Consider the following 18,830-nt stretch of genomic DNA (forward strand, 5'->3'; position numbering starts at 1 on the left):
AACTATTTATTCTACGGCCTTTCTGATCCAGGGGTCATTATTAAAGAATTGGGACAAAACTTAGGATTTAGTATGAAGAGCGAGGTATTAACGAGGGGACAAACCCCCTCACATATATAATCAAAAATATAAGAATATATAAGTTTGCTACGTAAGTTAATTCTTAAGTTACGTATATTTTTTACTAATAAAAACGTTCGTTAAAAATTAAAAGTTCTAGTTGCCTTTTTAAGTAACCAAAAAATTGAAGGGCAACTAGGCCTCCTTCCCCATCCCTTATTTCTCAAAATCGTCTGATCAAAACTAAGAGAAAGCCATTTAGCCAAAAAAAGAATTAATATGCAAGTTTCCTTTTAATAATTTATGTACGGAGAGCCAAAATCAGACATGCATTAATTCAAAAACTTTCAGAGACTAAATAAAAAGAACAAGTTTTTTGAAATGAAAGTAAGGAGCGACATTAAAACTTAAAACGAACAGAAATTACTCCGTATATGAAAGGGGCTTTTCCTCCTCGACACCCCGCTCCTTGCGCTAAAGTTTGATTCTTTCTCGCAACTCTACTTTTAAAAACAATATAAAACTTTAGCGTAAAGAGCGGGGCGTCGAGGAGGAAAAGCCCCTTTCATATACGGAGTAATTTCTGTTCGTTTTAAGTTTGAATGTCGCTCCTTACTTTCATTTCAAAAAACTTGTTTTTTTTTCATTTAATTCAAGTTCAACGTAGCATGCAAATGACGCAGTACTTAAATGTAACTTTTTTGAACATATGTTGGGATTAATTGGATAAAAGCCGAAATTCCATTTTTGACCTTCATTGAAAAAAAGCTGTAAAAATAAAAATAATTTTTCTTTTCTCTTTTTCATATAGACCAAACTACTATATTTTCCTAGTGGGTAGTTAGCAACTATACCCGAAAAAAAATCACATACAAAATATTGTGGAATTGTAGTCATATTGCTCCAGAGATATTGAGCGCAGGCGACGTTTCGAACTCCCTAGCGTTTTTTTCACAAACTTTTTATACCCATTGCTTTTCAGGACAGAAGCTCTTAGAAAATGTGCTATAAGTCTACTAGAATTTTAGTTCGATAAACGCTCCACTTTTAGTTCGATAAACGCTCAGATGTGATGATAAAAAAACGAAGGAAAAAAGAATACAATAAAATCTATTTCTACAAAATTCCCTGAACTATGTCAAGAAAACTCGCTCCCTTCTAATCCTTTAGCACTATTGTAAATAGAATACATGTTTATGTTTGACATACCCTCAAATATGTATGGGCAGGACCTATGAGGCTATTGATCCTCCCTAAAAACACACCCACGCATATATATATATATATATATATATATATATATATATATATATATATATATAACACGGGCTACTGGCATACAGAGGGTATTGAGCAGGGAGAGGGATGCGATGGAGGGTTGGTAGTCTCTCTAAGATTTGTTCAAGGGACCCATCCACTATAGATCTAAGGCATCCTCATTGCCTGAACTCACAATTTAGGTTTAACGTTTTTAATATTTAAAAATCCTAGTTCTAGAAAGAGGTTTCTAATTTTCGAAGTTCAAGCAATACAATAAACTTTCCTATTTATTGAACAAACAACTTCTCTTCTGCAATAACGCTTAATTAATCCTTTTTTTTAAATATCAAGCTTCATTTTAGGTACAAGCAAGCATTTCTAGTTTTTATTTGGGTGAACGAATATTCAAAAATATACACATTTTAGTGTGCTTTTTCCGAAGATAACTTTTACGCGGAGTGGTAGCAGGAGTCACCTAACAGCTGTTTATGGGATTTTTCTAAGTTCCCCCACCCGCTGTAGAGCCTTTGATTAAACCCATTTACCAACAAAGGAATGGAGCAGCTTACTTCTGGGCTTGAGCTCCGTAGTTCCATTAATTGACTCAGCAAAAACGTTATCTGGTAATTCAATACGTGAAACCGTTGGTGAGCCATTAGCAGACGCATATCCGCTACTTCTTCTTGAGCGACTAAGTGGTGATTCATTCCGTTTGGGTCTTTGTCGCACCTCCAACAAATCATCAGTCTGCGTTTCAACTTCACTAGTCTGCTTCTCCCGCTTCTTATTGCATAAAGAGTCAACAGTTGATACATAAACAGGGATATGTTTAACGGCAGTAAATTCTAAAGAGGTAGAATGCTCACTTGTAGGTCTGGGTACGATTGCTTTTCTATTGCGTGTAAAAACACAAGTGTTATCTGATACAAATAAAACTTGTCCACTTTGTGCAAAAGATGAATCACTGCCTAATTTTAATTCCATACTTGAAACATAAACACCGTTCCTCTTACTAGAGTTAGGGCGCTGATCACAGAAATTTTCGCCTGCGTCCTCTTCAGGAAAAAGAAAGTTTCGGTCATCCGTCGGAGAAGTTGGATAGCTTTTACAACTCTTCAAACTGCTTTTAAGTACAGGAGATCCCGGCTTTTCAGGCAGAGAAACTTGCCTCAGATGTCCAATTTTCTTCTTTTCTACTCTATCACTAAAAGTCACTTGTTTCTCATTTTTATGGGGTTTTCCTGTATCTTGTTTGCGTTCAGATTTAGGAGACAGTTTGTTTTTGGCTTCTTTTTTGGGCGAAATTCGTTCGGCTTTTGATATTCTCGGTCGCATTGCTGGTGATGCCAGAGGAGTCCGAACTTTTGTAGGAGTGCTTTCAGACGCCCCCATCTCACAGGATGTCGAAAACTGCCAATAAAACAATAATTAGTTAAATCTAATCATACGGATCACAATTACTTAAATCAACAACAAGTAATTAATTATACTAAAATATAACGAATAAAATATATCCGGGAAACGACTCAGAACGATTCACCTTACCAATCGTATTCCAGTAGGGATCAAACAAGGTCAGTTATTAGTCCAATTTTATTTAACAGTGCTATCCGCTACATATATTTCCACTTTCCTGATTGAACAGTTCATTGATATCAGTCATAGAACTTATGCTGGTGATATTGTTTTGTTGGCTAAAGATTTTGATTCACTTCAAACTGTTGTAAATAATCTCCCATCTAATCTTTCCGACATAGGTCTTTCCTCAGAGGCTTCAAAATACCAAATTTATGATATTTCTCCTAAATTATGGGGCAAGTAAGCCCCTTTCAGTCGGGTCATCCTCAATCACATGTAAGGATATGCTAAAATATCTAAGACTCCCAATTAGTGAGTTTATTAAGAATACGAAAACTCTCAAGCTATTAAGGAGGAACTTCGAAATACTCATTGTATGCTTGCCAAAATAAAAGGGCAGTTTGATTAGGCTAAGAAGGCTTGCGCACCATATTTTTTTCATTACGCTTGTTTAGAAGTTTTTAACAAGACTGAACGCGTTTATCGTTCGGAGACAGTTATTTAGGTATTACAATTTTTTCTTGGCCTTACCCTTAGGTTTAAGAGTACTTATATTGCTAAAAAAGAAAGGGTTTTTGATATTACAGTGATACTACTCTTGTTAAGATTCCAAAAGCCCAGAGAAGATAATTACGTAAACCACATTGGCCTGCCATCACAAAAAAAAATATAAAAAAGAGAAGAAAAGCGAAAATGGGATTTTATGAGGCCAAAGAAAATAATTGAAGGAACAAAACGGCTAGTTCAAGAAGACAACTGCTTCCTTTCTGCTGCAATATCAGAGAAATCCCCCCTCCCCCCCCCCAAAAAAAGAAATCTATTTCCCATGTTCGGAGCGAAAACTGGAACGGTTTAGAACAGAAGAAAAGACAATAGAATAAACACAATGACAAAAAAAAATTACGTGGATATCAAAATGAAACAAAACCCAAAATGAAGGAACTAAAAAGATATCAACGCGGAATAAAATAAGAGGCAAAAACATTAAAAAATTCAAAGGAAAAAAGGTCGGCCACTCAACAAAATCTAATGTGACAAACGAAGTTCTCACTTAAAATCTAGACAAGCGACTAAGATTATTTCAAGCGGAATAGAATAACAAAGCAACTCAACAGAATTACAACTTAACAATGGTGTTTTTCTTCTTTTTTTTATTTACTCCTCTGGGCATTTTAAATATTTATAAAGAGGGTAAAAATATATTATTATTAGTTTAAGTCAAACAAATTTCGAAATGGAAACTAAGTAATCATATAAAGATTGAGCCCCGGCTCAAGTAACCGAAGGTTTAAAAATTCGTTTCGAAAAAAGATCATCTAGTGAAGCAAAATTGCCATTTGAAGCTATTGAAGCAATGGTAGGAATGATTTCGATAAATGTAATATTTAATTTAAGTTAATTAATAAAAGTCTAATGAGTAAATAAATTCATAGGAAGTAAGTCCTGGAGCACAGACATATCTTAGTTTTTCAGGGATAATTGTAGTGGTCTTAGAATGTTAAGCTGAATTTACTGAGAATCAGATACATGGAGTTGAGTTGCATGGGAGTTAAGCTAAACGTGTGTTGAGTTGAACGTTGGTTCATATGATTTGGTTAATTTCAGGGTTTTAGCTCAATGAGTGGGTTGCATGTGGCTGAATGTGACTTAGTTAAATGGGATTGAGTTGAATGGGAGGTGGGGTAGCATAGGGGTTGAATTAAATGGGATTAAGTTAAACTTGGGTTGGGTTGAGTTGCCGGGGGTCAAATTAAATGAGGGTCAAATTGCATGAGGTTCGGCTGCATGGGGCTTATCTGAATGGGGTAGAGTTATAAAGGAGCCGTATCTTAGTTGCAGACGATATAACCAAAAGTTTGAGGTATAAGGATCTGTAGAACTGATTGACAGAGACAAGAGTTTCTCAGATGGACTTTGCATTCAGTCACAGAAAACACAGACAAGACCCCAGGTAGAAATATAGTAAGTTTTTAGGGGACTTCAGATATGGAGAGTCGTACAAAGGTGTCAAATTTGATTTACGGAAAGGAAACTGTAATGACAATAGAACAATAATCTAGTTATAACCAATACCCTATTTGGTCATAAAAATGGCCCGAAAGTCAACATGGCACTAAGATGATGGTAGATGGCTAACCTGAATAATCATGTACTATACTGTAAATCAACTGTAATTCTAAGGCTGTAAATCCATACGTACTGTAAATCCAAGATTGACAGTGTTGGTAGAGAACACTAGGGTAAGTGCCGTTATTGATGTTAAAGGTAAAGCTTCCCATCTAGCGACACCTCAGCTTAATTTAAATCTGAAATCTAGATAAAGTAGCTGTCTCCTGGGTATTTGTGACGTTGATAGATTCAACGATGAGACTTTGAGAGGAACTTTCCAAGAAGAGTAGGATATGAAACTGAAGAGTTTGGAATATGATAATGTACAATATGGATGGACTAATTTTTAGAACTAATTTACGCGGTGGCAGAATATGTCTTAGGGGAACATTGCAAAAGCAGCAAGGAATATAAGCGAAAATTTTTTAAGCTTGGTGAAAGAGCGATGGGGCTTGTGCGAGAAGCTTCCAAGTCTCAGATCTAAATAGAATAAAGAGATGGCGAGGAGAGTAGAGAGGACAATAAAGCGTGAAATCAGGAAATGTGAAATAGACACTATGGATGAAAATTACCGAGAATCTTGAAGATGCCTATATCGGTTGCAGCTAAAGATGGGAACGGTGCCTCAATCGATGATGATGCAAAATGTCAAGAAGAAACGACTACAATCTGAGAATGTGTAATTCCATGAAAAAGTTATGCAGGAGATTATATAGTAAAGTGAGAAATTTTTGACAATTTGGAAGTGAAAGAAGATTAATTTTTGCACGTAAGACAGTAGTAAAAAGATATTGATAATGCAGTAAATGAGCGTTGTTACAATACGTTGGTTACAAAACTATAATGAATATAGAGGTATTAGCTGAATTTACGTACGAAACAAACCCCTTTGCATCATGATACTTATTAGACTAAAAAATGTTGTAGATAAATTATCAAGGAAAAAACTGTGTGGCTTTAGGAACAAGAGAGGATAGGTCAACCAGATTTCCATCCTTAAATTAACAATTAAACAAGGTCTGAACCATGAGACCCTTTTCCTCAGTTTTATAAATCAAGAGTAGGGATTTGATTCAGCTACTGGAAAAGCTTTAGTAAAGGTAGTATTCTTTTGTTTTATGCTAGATAAGTGCATTAATGTGAAAAATGCTATGCACAAAAACAATGTTTCTGTAGTTAAGATAGGAGGTAAAGTTAGCAGTGGTACGGTGTGGAGTCAGGACAACGATGTGAATGAACTTTGGTGGTTTTGCCAATTCAGGATGCAAGAATATGTTAGAGGATTAGTAACTAGAAGACTGAATCGAAGACCTAGGAATAAATAAAGAGAATTAGGAATAAAATAAAAAGCAAATAATTAAGAAGATTAAAATAACGATGAAAAGATGATGTTAGACAGTGTAAAAATCGACCAAGTCAATCGAAAACGATCGAAATCGAAAATCGCAAAATAACTTGCTCACCTGGGTAGCGTAATTAGTAAAGATAGTGGATGCAGTGAAGCTGGGACAAGTGAAATAACGAAGGCACCGGGTCTTTTCCTAATGTTGACAAAGGTTTGAAAAAATAGAAAGATAAGTCTCCAAACTAAGAAAATCGGAAGCCCCAATAATGACTGTGGTCAAGCAGGGTCCGGAACCATAGACTCTTGGCTGTTTAGTTTGTTTGTTTTTAGAGAAATTGACTAATGGTAGTTGTAGGTACTCGTTTAACTAGCCGTAAAGCTAACAATAAACTGTACTGAAAATGTAGTTCGATCTCACTTTCTCAGGCTATAAGGTTATAATAAAAGAAAGATTAAGATGGTTATGTTCTATTTTAGTGAAGGATGATTGAATGCCAGATTGTTTTTTGGCCATCCATCTAGGATCAAACGGAAAGGCCCATAAGGAGTAGGAAGAGGCCATAAGAAACTTTTTTTTTAATTCCAGTTATGGAAACTTGTCTACTTGGAAACTGGAATTAGTTATGGAAAGTTATGGAAACTGAAATTAACTTGTCTACTTCGAGGCAATAACACTGTAAACTAGAACAACAACTCTTGTCTTGGACACCAAAAATAAATTCTAATAATTTGAATTTTGAACAAAGTTATAGACAAAGAGCTTTCGGGAGGTCAACCTTTTAACCAAAGCAAGGAAAAGGAGATTTAATGGCCTAAATTCAATTTTTGACGTTACTTGATTTAAGGGACTTCCAGGGGCTTTTCAAAAAAAAAAAGCCTATCCCTTACTGTATTTAAGCTTCTTTCAAAGTCCAGATGCCCATTAAAAGATTTAATGATTTAAGCTTCTTTCGAAGTCCAGATGCCCATTAAATGACGCTCTTCACATTTACATATCTTTTGTTGGTCATTTATTGGAATGTGATTTCCCTCATAGGTATTATTACCTAGTTTAGGGAAATACAAACACAATCAAAACAATTCAAAATATGGTTCTTAAGACCATTTACAAAGCAAAAAGGTCTTATGCTTTTCTTTTAAAATAGACAAGACATAAACACCACGAACGTTACACAGGTCTTTGCTGTCAATGAATGGCATTAAGAAATTCTAAGATCAAGGAACTATTCCCCGTCCAAACGCAATAAGGAGCGGTTTTTCAAAGAGAAATGCCAAGAAGTCCTTACTTCCACCTCCATTCTAGGAAATCAAATTTTCGGCTAATCTTCTGTTTTTAATATTAACTTTTAACTTCACTTTCATTGACTCTATTCTACCTCCATTTTAAATCATTTACAAGTGTCGTATATTTTCAAATTTATCGATTTGTGTCTGATTTTATCGATAATTTTCATCAATTCTATCGACTTTGTGAGGATCTATGGACTTTCTTTTATCTTTTACTAGTATTAATCCTGGTATACTGAGGAAATCTTAACTTTAACTTCAAATGTTTGAAGTTAAAGTTAACTGAATGTTTTAACAATAAAATTTGCTAAAGTTTTTACACATGTTTTATACAGACGAAATATCCACGTCGTTTGTTTATCTTTTCCTTCTACTGGCCGTAATCCTATTTGTTTCCTTCATCTTGAGATTTGTCTCTCTCTTTGTATAAGTCCTTCGCAAAGCCAGCCTCATCCCTCATCTTATCCAAACCCTAATGTCTAGGAACATTATTCTAAAACATATTAAAGTGAAATAATAACTCCTACAAAGACTGCCTCGTTAAAAGAACTGAGAGCTGTTACCTGAAACAAACTGTGCTAACAGAAAGGCAAAAGTTACAGGTGAAAAAGAGAGACGCCTGCCCCCCAAAGTCCAAGCTTTTCTTTTCAAAGTCCAAGCTTTGCTTTTAGTCCAAGCTTTCTAAGTGAATTGCTTTTGTGTTCCAATTTGTTTCCTGCAGCTACATTCAAAATGTCATTCAATGAAATGCGATTTTTAACTCCGCCAATTTTTATCTAAGTCTTGCCAAGACAAATTCCCTGATAACTTTATGGCATGTTAAATCATCAGGTTAGAATTAAAAGTGCCTACTATACACATCAAAATTTCTAGAAAACATTTTAGAATTTTTGGCAATAGTTTTGCAAACGTATATGTTTTTGTTTTTTATTCAAAAAACTGCTGGGATTACCCAGCCAAAGAACAGCCTTTCAAGATCTTTTAAACCCAGCAGACTTAATCATGATAATTTGTGTTTTTCTACTTTCTTTACTTCAGTCTTTGAATTTTGCTCCTTAATTTTTCTATATTTAACAATAAAAGTTTGAATCTCATGCAAAAAAAATATTTTGCATTCAGTCTTGAATCAAACAAAGGCATAAGCAAGAGACACGAGGAAATTCACATCATAAGAAATAAAAAATGAAGATTATCACATCCAGGAGAATTTAAAGGAAAGGATAATTTAGCATAAGAAATATAAAAAACGTCCATATTTGACATAAAAAATAGTTAGTCTTAAGCATTTAGCCCCCTCCCCTACAAAAGCATATGGAATCCTCCTTATGGTTTAGTTACAAACACAAAGTAGAGACAATAGGGAAAATCTTTTCAAGACAGTGGAGATTATTTTTGTGGATATTTCGGCCCTATGTAACCGTTTGTCTAGATTCTGATGAATCCTGCCGACATAGTAATTTTCATGATCACAAGGTATTTGATAGACCCCTCTTTGGCGAGTAACTGGGGTCTTATCTTTACCCGAATTTAAGAAATTGATGATTTTAAAATTGTTAGTAAAAACTAAGTACAGATTATTTTTGTGCAAATGTTCTTTAATTTTGTTGTGATATTTAGGATATACGGAAGATAGACAATATTTGAGGGTTTATCAGTAGCCTCACATTGTGAAGTATCTTCTTCGATTTTACAAGAATGTCTTTTTATTCTACGGTTAATTATTTTATTGACAAAAGGAATGGGGTATCCATTACCAAAAAGAATATCTCTGATAAAGTTTATTTCTGCATTTATATATGAATCGGAGCAAATATTCAGGGCACGATCAATGAGGGAAGTTACAACTGCTCTTTTAACTTGTGGGGGGTGATTTGAATTAAAGTGAAGATATCTATTGTTTTGTGTTGACTTTCGATATATAGTAAAATCCAGTTTATCAGCATTACGAATAATTAACACATCTAAAAACAGTAGTTTATTTTCAATTTCAACTTCTAGGGTGAACTGCAAATTTCGGTCATAAGTGTTAAGATGATCTAAGAAGCCCCGAAGTTCAGCTCCCCCATAATTCCAAAGTGAAATTACGTCATCCATATAACGACCCCAATAGACGTGTTTAAAAAAATAAGAATTCAATGCCCAATTCTCAAGATTCTCGACGTAAATATTTGCTAGTAGCCCGGATAAGCTTTAAAGCTAATTAAGATTAGCTTCAAGAAATTGCATCTAATCATTTTGTTCTCTTAGTTTGAATGAGCTTATATTCTCATTTCAGTCTTTTCGCCAGTCCTGGTTGAATGCTAGGGCTATTTTTTTTAAAAAAAGTTTTAAAAAGTGTTTTTTTTAATTATTTAGTTTTAATGCTCACAATTTGATGTAAGTTCATTTATATATATATATTTTCTCTCTTATTCTTGTATTGTGCTGAAGACGGCCCTTGGACATAGGGCCGAAATATCCACAGAACTAATCTCCACTGTCTTGAAAAGATTTTCCCTATTGTCTCAACTTTGTATTTGTTGTTATGGAAAGGCAGTGTGGTCTTCGTCGCTATTTTCGTCCAGCTTATGGGGAGCAGTTGACCTATGATATCTTTTATTTTATTAGTCTAAGTAAAAAACATGCTAATATTATCAATCAACAAAAATTTTTAGAATCCTGTAGAAATGAAAACCTTATTCCCAAGTCTTTAAGATATAAATTACATTTAAATACCTGGAAAGAAGCGCAATTTGCCCATGCACTACAGTTAAAAACCTTAGTCCATATTATTAAGGACAAAAAACAGAAACGACATATTATTTCTTTAGAGAGAAAATCGTTGGAAACCTTTTTGCTGGAAAACCTGTCCACCGTTGATTTTGCTCAAGTTGTTCGATTAGAAAGGAATTTGTTTAGCCACGATTTTCGCTTGTCCAAGGAACGCCTCTATAAAAAATTGGAAGGCTTACGAAATGAATCTTCGACGAGAAACCGTATTTATTCTCCAAGATTCACTCCTGGACCTGCTATCGTTAACCTCTCTTCTAAAACATTGGAACCCCAGGAAATCGAAACACTAGAAAAAGGTCCAAAATTTTCTTTTCTACCGAAACAGGTTCCTGTGGCAGATATAGTTTCCTCTCTAGACTCCGCTTTGCATAAACACTATCCTTCTGTCTCTAACCCGGATCAAGTTAGATCTGGTCTTATAAATATTCTCTATACCAGCCAAAAAAAGTTTAAGCCTCCTACCAATTCCACACCGGAAAATTTGCATGACATAAAAATACTATCTAATCTCCGAAAAGATCCTTCTAATATAATAACTAAAGCAGAAAAAAGCAATTCACTTGTTGTCATGAATACGAAAGACTATGACAACAAAATTCTTTCGCATTTAAATGACACAATTACATATAAAACAATAACTCATGATCCTACTGATCAGTTCGCGAATAATATTATAAATGAATTAAAGCAGCTAAAACAAAATGGTAAAATCACCCCACAACTATACAACAAATTTTTTCCCCGTGGTAGTTTCTGTCCTAAACTCTACGGTTACCGAAAATACATAAACAGGGTATTCCCTTAAGACCTATCGTAGCTTGTACTAAAGCCCCCGCTGCCAATATTGGAAAATGGCTTTGCACAGTTTTCAAACCTTTATTGTATTCTCAAAATTCCTATATTCGTAACTCGGCAGATTTGGTTAAAAAACTTAACAACACAAGTATTTCAGAAAACACAATAGTTAGTAGTTTTGACATTGTTTCCATGTATACAAATATAGATGTAACTATTTCAGAGGAATTATTAAAAAATAAAGTAGAAGAAAATTACCACTTGATCGAGACTTCAGCGACAGGAATTGATTGTGAAGTTTTAATGACTCTTGTTAAAATTTGTAATAAGTTTTCTATGTATTTTCAATTTCGCGATTCTTTTTATCAGCAAAAAAATGGGTTGCCCATGGAGGCACCTTTATCCGGGCTACTAGCAAATATTTACGTCGAGAATCTTGAGAATTGGGCATTGAATTATTATTTTTTTAAACACGTCTATTGGGGTCGTTATATGGATGACGTAATTTCACTTTGGAATTATGGGGAAGCTGAACTTTGGGGCTTCTTAGATCATCTTAACACTTATGACCGAAATTTGCAGTTCACCCTAGAAGTTGAAATTGAAAATAAACTACCGTTTTTAGATGTATTAATTATTCGTAATGCTGATAAACTGGATTTTACTATATATCGAAAGCCAACACAAAACAATAGATATCTTCACTTTAATTCAAATCACCCCCCACAAGTTAAAAGAGCAGTTGTAACTACCCTCATTGATCGTGTCCTGAATATTTGCTCCGATTCATATATAAATGCAGAAATAAACTTTATCAGAGATATTCTTTTTGGTAATGGATACCCCATTCCTTTTGTCAATAAAAAAATTAACCGTAGAATAGAAAGATATTCTTGTAAAATCGAAGAAGATACTTCACAATATGAGGCTACTGATAAGCCCTCAAATATTGTCTATCTTCCGTATATTCCAAAGATCACAACAAAATTAAAAAATATTTGCACAAAAAATAATCTGTACGTAGTTTTTACTAATAATTTTAAAATCATCAATTTCTTAAATTCGGGTAAAGATAAGACCCCAGTTACTCGCCAAAGAGGGGTCTATCAAATACCTTGTGATTGTGGAAATTACTATGTCGGCAGGACCCATCAGAATCTAGACAAACGGTTACAACAGCATAAAAATGACATAGACAAGGCCTTAATTTCAAATAGTTCCAACAACTCCTTTGATTCTGCTTTAGGTTGGCATATATTTAATAAGCCGTCCCACATGATACTTTTTGAAAATTCTTCACTCATCAGTAATGATTTGGGAATAAAACAGGTGGTTCGAGAATCAATCGAAATTAATCTCAAAATAAATAATAATATTTCTTTGAACAGGGACTTAGGGGAATACTCACTAAATTCTTTATACTCAAATTTAATTAAAAATGATCTAACAAAATATTTTACTAAACCGATTTATCAAACAGTTCGTGGTAACGAACTGTAGTAAGGAGCGACCCGGCTCAATAGTAACCAAAACTCTAAAAAATTGAATTTTGATATCAATAGCTACATCAAAAGAATCGCATATTAATGCTGATTTTAAATATATAAGTTTCATCAAGTTTAGTCTTACCCATCAAAAGTTACGAGCCTGAGAAAATTTGCCTTATTTAGGAAAATAGGGGGAAACACCCCCTAAAAGTCTTAGGATCTTAACGAAAATCACACCATCAGATTCAGCGTATCAGAGAACCCTACTGTAGCAGTTTCAAGCTCCTATCTACAAAAATGTGGAATTTTGTATTTTTTGCCAGAAGACAAATCACGGGTGCGTGTTTATTTGTTTTTTTGTTTTTTTTTTCTTTTCCCCAGGGGTCATCGCATCGACCAAGTGGTCCTAGAATGTCGCAAGAGGGCTCATTCTGACGGAAATGAAAAGTTCTAGTGCCCTTTTTAAGTGACCAAAGAAATTGGAGGGCATCTAGGCCCCCTCCCACGCTCATTTTTTTCCAAAAGTCAACGGATTAAAATTTTGAGATATCCATTTTGTTCAGCATAGTCGAAAACCATAATAACTATGTCTTTGGGGATGACTTACTCCCCCACAATCCCTGGGGGAGGGGCTGCAAGTTACAAACTTTGACCAGTGTTTAGATATAGTAATGGTTATTGGGAAGTGTACAGACGTTTTCAGGGGGATTTTATTTTGTTTGGGGGTGGGGCTGAGGAGAGGGGGCTATGTTGGAGGATCTTTCCTTGGAGGAATCTGTCATGGGGGAATAAAAATTCAATGAAAAGTGCGCAGGATTCTCTAGCATCACTGTAAGAAAACAATGAAAAATAAACATGAAAACGTTTTTTCAAATGAAAGGAAGAAGTAGTATTGAAACTTAAAACGAAAAGAGATTATTCCGCATATGACGGGTTCTAAGAATACTTTAGCATAAAGAGCGAGGTATTTAGGAGAAGATAAATACCTTGCTCTTTATGCTAAAGTATTTTTAGTAATTTCAACTATTTATTCTAACGCCTTTCTGATTCAGGGGTCATTCTTAAAGAATTGGGACAAAACTTACGATTTAGTGTAAAGAGCGAGGTATTAACGAGGGTACAAACCCCTTCGTATACATAATAAAAATATAAGGTTATGAAAGTTTGTTACGTAAGTTAATTCTTCAGTTACGTATATTTTTTACTAATAAAAACGGTCGTTAAAAATTAAAAGTTCTAGTCGCCTTTTTAAGTAACAAAAAAATTTGAGGGCAACTAGGCCTCCTTCTCCACCCCTTATTTCTCAAAATCGTCTGATCAAAACTAAGAGAAAGCCATTTAGCCAAAAAAAGAATTAATATATAAATTTCATTTTAATAATTTATGTGCGGAGAGCCAAAACCAAACATGCATTAGTTCAAAAACGTTCAGAAATTAAATAAAAAAAAACTAATTTTTTTAGCTGAAAGTAAGGAGCGACATTAAAACATAAAACGAACAGAAATTACTCAATGAAAAAATAAACATGGAAAAATTCTTTCAATTGAAAATAAGGAGTACCATTGAAACTTAAAACGAACAGAGGGGAGGGGACAACTCATTTCATATACGGAGTAAAATATAAAAAATATAAAATATAAAAATATAAATGTAAAAATATAAAATATAAAAAAAATATAAGGTTATGAAAGTTTGTTACGTAAGTTAATTCTTAAGTTACGTATATTTTTTACTAATAAAAACGTTCGTTAAAATTAAAAGTTCTAGTTGCCTTTTTAAGTAACCGAAAAATTGGAGGGCAACTAGGCCTCCTTCTCCACCCCTTATTTCTCAAAATCGTCTGATCAAAACTAAGAGAAAGGCATTTAGCCAAAAAAAGAATTAATATACAAATTTCATTTTAATAGTTTATGTGCGGAGAGCCAAAACCAAACATGCATTAATTCAAAAACGTTCAGAAATTAAATAAAAAAAACTAATTTTTTTAGCTGAAAGTAAGGAGCGACATTAAAACTTAAAACGAACAGAAATTACTCCGTATATGAAATGAGTTGTCCCCTCCGCAATCCCTCGCTCTTTACGCTAAAGTTTGACTCTGCCACAATTCTAATTTTTAAAACAATTTAAAGCTTTAGCGTAAAGAGCGAGGGATTGCGGAGGGGACAACTCATTTCATATACGGAGTAATTTCTGTTCGTTTTAAGTTTTAATGTCGCTCCTTACTTTCAGCTAAAAAAATTAGTTTTTTTTATTTAATAATAATACTGAACCAACTACGAAAAGGCCTTTGAGACAGGCTGCTAAACAAGCAAGATTAGCTTTAAGAAATGGCATCTGATCACTTTGTTCTCTTTAGTTTGAATGAGCTTATATTCTCATTTCATTCTTTTCGCCAGTCCTGGTTGAACTTCGTTGAAGTAAGGATGCTAGGGCTATTTTCAAAAAAAATTTAAAAAGTGTTTTTTTTAATTATTTAGTTTTAATGCTCACAATTTGATGTAAGTTCATTTATATATATATTTTCTCTCTTATTCTTGTATTGTGCTGAAGACGGCCCTTGGACATAGGGCCGAAATATCCACAGAAATAATCTCCACTGTCTTGAAAAGATTTTCCCTATTGTCTCTACTTTGTATTTGTTGTTATGGAAAGGCAGTGTGGTCTTCGTCGCTATTTTTATGGTTTAGTTCTGGTTGCTTAAGGTACAAACACCTCAAAAACAACTAAGTGCCATATTTTTTGGGTACAATGAGACAAGAAATTGAAATTACATAAGAAACATAAGAAAACATCCATAATTGAGACCAAAACAGTTTATCATAAGTATCTACCACTCCTTCCCCTAGAAAAATAAATGGAATCCTCTTTATGGTTCAGTTCTGGGTGCTTAAGGGTCCGTATAAACACCTCAAAACAACTTAAGTGCCATACCTTTGGGCTAAAATGAAAAATAACATAAAAAACATAAGAAACCAAAGTTGAAATAAAAAACGGTCTAACATAAGCATCTACCACCCCCTCCCCTATAAAAACATATGGAATCCTCCTTATGGTTAAGTTGTGATTGCTTAAGTTAGACAACACCTAAAAAACAAAAAAGCGTCGGCCATGATGAGAATTATGATTGCCAAATTTATTGACTACATAAAATAGTCAACAGTGACAATTCATAATGAAGACACAATTCTAGTTGCCGCCTAGTTGTGATGCCTATTGCATAGTAGAATGTGTTTTCAGGACCTTTTGTATTTGTTTTTGAACGCAGAGAAAGCCTTTAATCACATCTGACAATGAAGTGAGGCGCTTTGAGATTTAAGTTTGTTTTTAGTGTTCAAAACCCACAATTTACGGAGGAGGGGGGTAGCGATACTTATTTTTAGGAAATTTCTAGAAGAAAATGCATTAGAAGTGCTTTATTGATCAAATTCTTTGATGCATACAAATAAGACAATTTGAAAAGTGGAGTTCAGTGGAGTCAATAGGGAACAAAAAAGGAGCCAATTTCTGGGCAAATCAAAGAAACTTGAGCCATCTGAAACTTTTCATCAATCCATTGTGTAGTACCACAAAATACTGGCACTTGTGTATTTTACCAAACACACTCAAGAAGTGAAGTAAGATTAATCATAATGAAATGTACCAAAACATGATGAAAATATAATACTTTAGTTAATATAACAATATAATTTGGGCTATATATTTGCACATTAGGAGGGGGGAAGCAACCTGACCTTACCCTCCCCCCTAATGTATAAATATATAACCCAAATTATACAAGTCCAATGCATTCTGTCAGGCGTCATTTGTCTTTGTGGCTATGAAACCGGTTTTCTGAGATCTTAAATTCAGCAAACTTCTCGACTGTATTCGGTATAATACATAAGTATCAAAATACTTCACAAAAGTCGTTTTTGCCTTCCTAAAAGTTCCTCATTTAAAAAAAAAGTTTGCAGGATAATGGAAGATAGTTGATTTAGCATTTGAAATGCAATGTGCAAATAGATGCACACAGTACATATACATCCACCTATCTATTAAGAGGTAGAGGGGCCAGATCCAAAGGGACTTGTAAGTTTATCCAACTTTTCTCCAAAATCACATTATTTCACAGCATTGTCTTATAATTTCTATACAATTTCCTTATTAATTGCGTTTTTCTTATAGCTCATGCGACACGATAAAATATCCGCTTACCTTGCCGCAGTCATTCCTACATGAGTGCCAATACTGGTGGGAACTAGGGTTTAAAAGCACATGTATCTACATATTTTTCACTGATTAATCAAATCCACCCTTTCAAAAGAGTACCTATGCATCATGCAGATGTGCAAGGAATGGATTCAAAGAGGCAAAGGGACTAAAAAATTATTACAGAAATGGAGCTTTGACAAAGGAATATCTGGTTTGGACAAAGAGCTCGCTGTACCCACATTTTCTCAACTAAGTTCAAATTCTTACTTTTTCCTATCTCCACATAGGTAAACAAGCACAGACTGATACAGGCCAGTTTACAAATAGTTACTGACTTCTGGAGCTAAGGAATTCCAAAATATAATCGAACTGGAAACAAATATCACCTGCGTCGACAAAGAATGTTTGAAAAGAAACGATGACGTTGTAAATTGGTAACTTAAATAGGACATAAATAAAAATATTAGAAAAATTGGTTTAAGATTGAGAGTGGGAGACTGAAGATCGAGTTTTTGTTATATAACTGCTTGGAAGAGTATGAAGTACTGGAATTTATGAGTTAATAAATCTAACGCCATGTGATAGAAGACATGTTGGCAGATTCTGCTGTTCTTCTTAAATATTCATGAAGAAAAAGAATAGAATTGCACAACTTGCAGCTTTTCCGAACATGAATTGCTTGACTTAACGCTCCTGTCCCATGATATGTGGCGTAGAGAGCGTAGCAGCTTTGCCAGCGGCAATTTCGGTCATGTTGAGGAACTTCTGTAAACTGTTCTTCTATCTGGTCCAAGGTCTAACCGTCGGGCGCGACCAGCCATGGAATGTGAGGTCAAAGTTATATTGGATTCAAGCAGACTCTGTCGGAGGCATTCGAGGGAGATGCCCAATTGGTGAGTAAGGGCAAGAAACCTTTCATCACTCGTAAAACCATTCCATCAGAGTCCCTCGATTCGACGGAGTTATTTCGTCTGGCAGCGTCTATCGCGCTCAAGGTGGTGGATTTGAGGGACCATGTCTCAGCCGTGTAGAGCAGGACAGCGCTCACGGACGAACTTTATAGGCACATATTTATGTGCCTAGAAATATTAGGCGATCTCCAAACGGCGTTGAGTCTTCCGATAACTTTTTGAATTAACGTAAAAAACTACCTTTGGAAATTATTTCTACCTTAAAAGATTTGTAATTGAAAAGTCAGGACACATTGATTTTGAAAAAAAAAAATAACAGAATGAGTTCAAATTCTGTATTTCTATTGAAAATTAACATTTACTGTATAATAAAAGAAGCTAGATTTTAGAGTAGCTACATTTTGAAGTGCTGGTATGATCCAAGCTACACATAGATCGGCTTGCCAAAAAAAAAATGAAAAAATATTTTTATTTCCAGCTTTTCACTGAGAAACCGTTCAGACCAAGGTTGAGTAGAAACCTCCGTCCCTCCCTCTTCGTGCAGAAATGAATATAGGTAAAACACCAAATGTCAGATTCATCTGCTCATAGTTCCAAAATATTAGCAAGTTTGCAATTATTAAACAGTGCAATCATTGTAATAACTAACATCTATTACTATTCTTACAGTCCAATTTGTCCTTGGGATTTTTTTTTATTTTATCAAAAATAAAACTTACATAAAACAGTTCCATTACCCATATTTGTTTAATGAGCCCAGCATTATAAAACCCGCATCATTGGCTATTTTATGCGAATTGACATACTACTACCCATCATATGACGAGAAAGTGCTTCACAGAGAAGATTGAAGAACTTCTGGATTATACATCTTAGTTCAGGGAACGTACCCATACGTAGTTGTATATAGTGTATTCTACTTTGGAAATTTTTAAATTAAATCAGCTGATTATTTGAAACCTATTTATATATATAACAAAGGAGGAAATTGGCACTACTACCAAAAGCTGATGAAAATAAATCTAGGTACAGGTG

At 34.4% G+C, this 18,830-nt stretch overlaps 1 protein-coding gene across 4 annotated transcripts in view; it reads right to left on the reverse strand.

Annotated features, from left to right (window-relative positions):
* The window catches only part of LOC136027477 (uncharacterized), a 77,188-nt gene that overhangs the window by 49,096 nt on the left and 9,262 nt on the right, over positions 1–18,830 (reverse strand). Inside the window, exons 1-2 of one of the 4 annotated variants that reach the window (XM_065704778.1) lie at positions 17,152–17,216; positions 1,890–2,730 (exon numbers count right to left, since the gene is read on the reverse strand). In XM_065704778.1, the coding sequence (XP_065560850.1) occupies positions 1,890–2,712 (823 nt within the window). In that variant the 5' untranslated portion in view covers positions 2,713–2,730; positions 17,152–17,216. Of the gene's footprint in view, positions 1–1,865; positions 2,731–17,151; positions 17,217–18,830 lie in introns of those variants that run through there. The other 3 variants (XM_065704775.1, XM_065704776.1, XM_065704774.1) reach the window with 3 other exon arrangements.

The sequence above is a fragment of the Artemia franciscana genome, chromosome 5 (genome assembly GCF_032884065.1).
Source record: "Artemia franciscana chromosome 5, ASM3288406v1, whole genome shotgun sequence".
NCBI lineage: Eukaryota > Metazoa > Arthropoda > Branchiopoda > Anostraca > Artemiidae > Artemia > Artemia franciscana.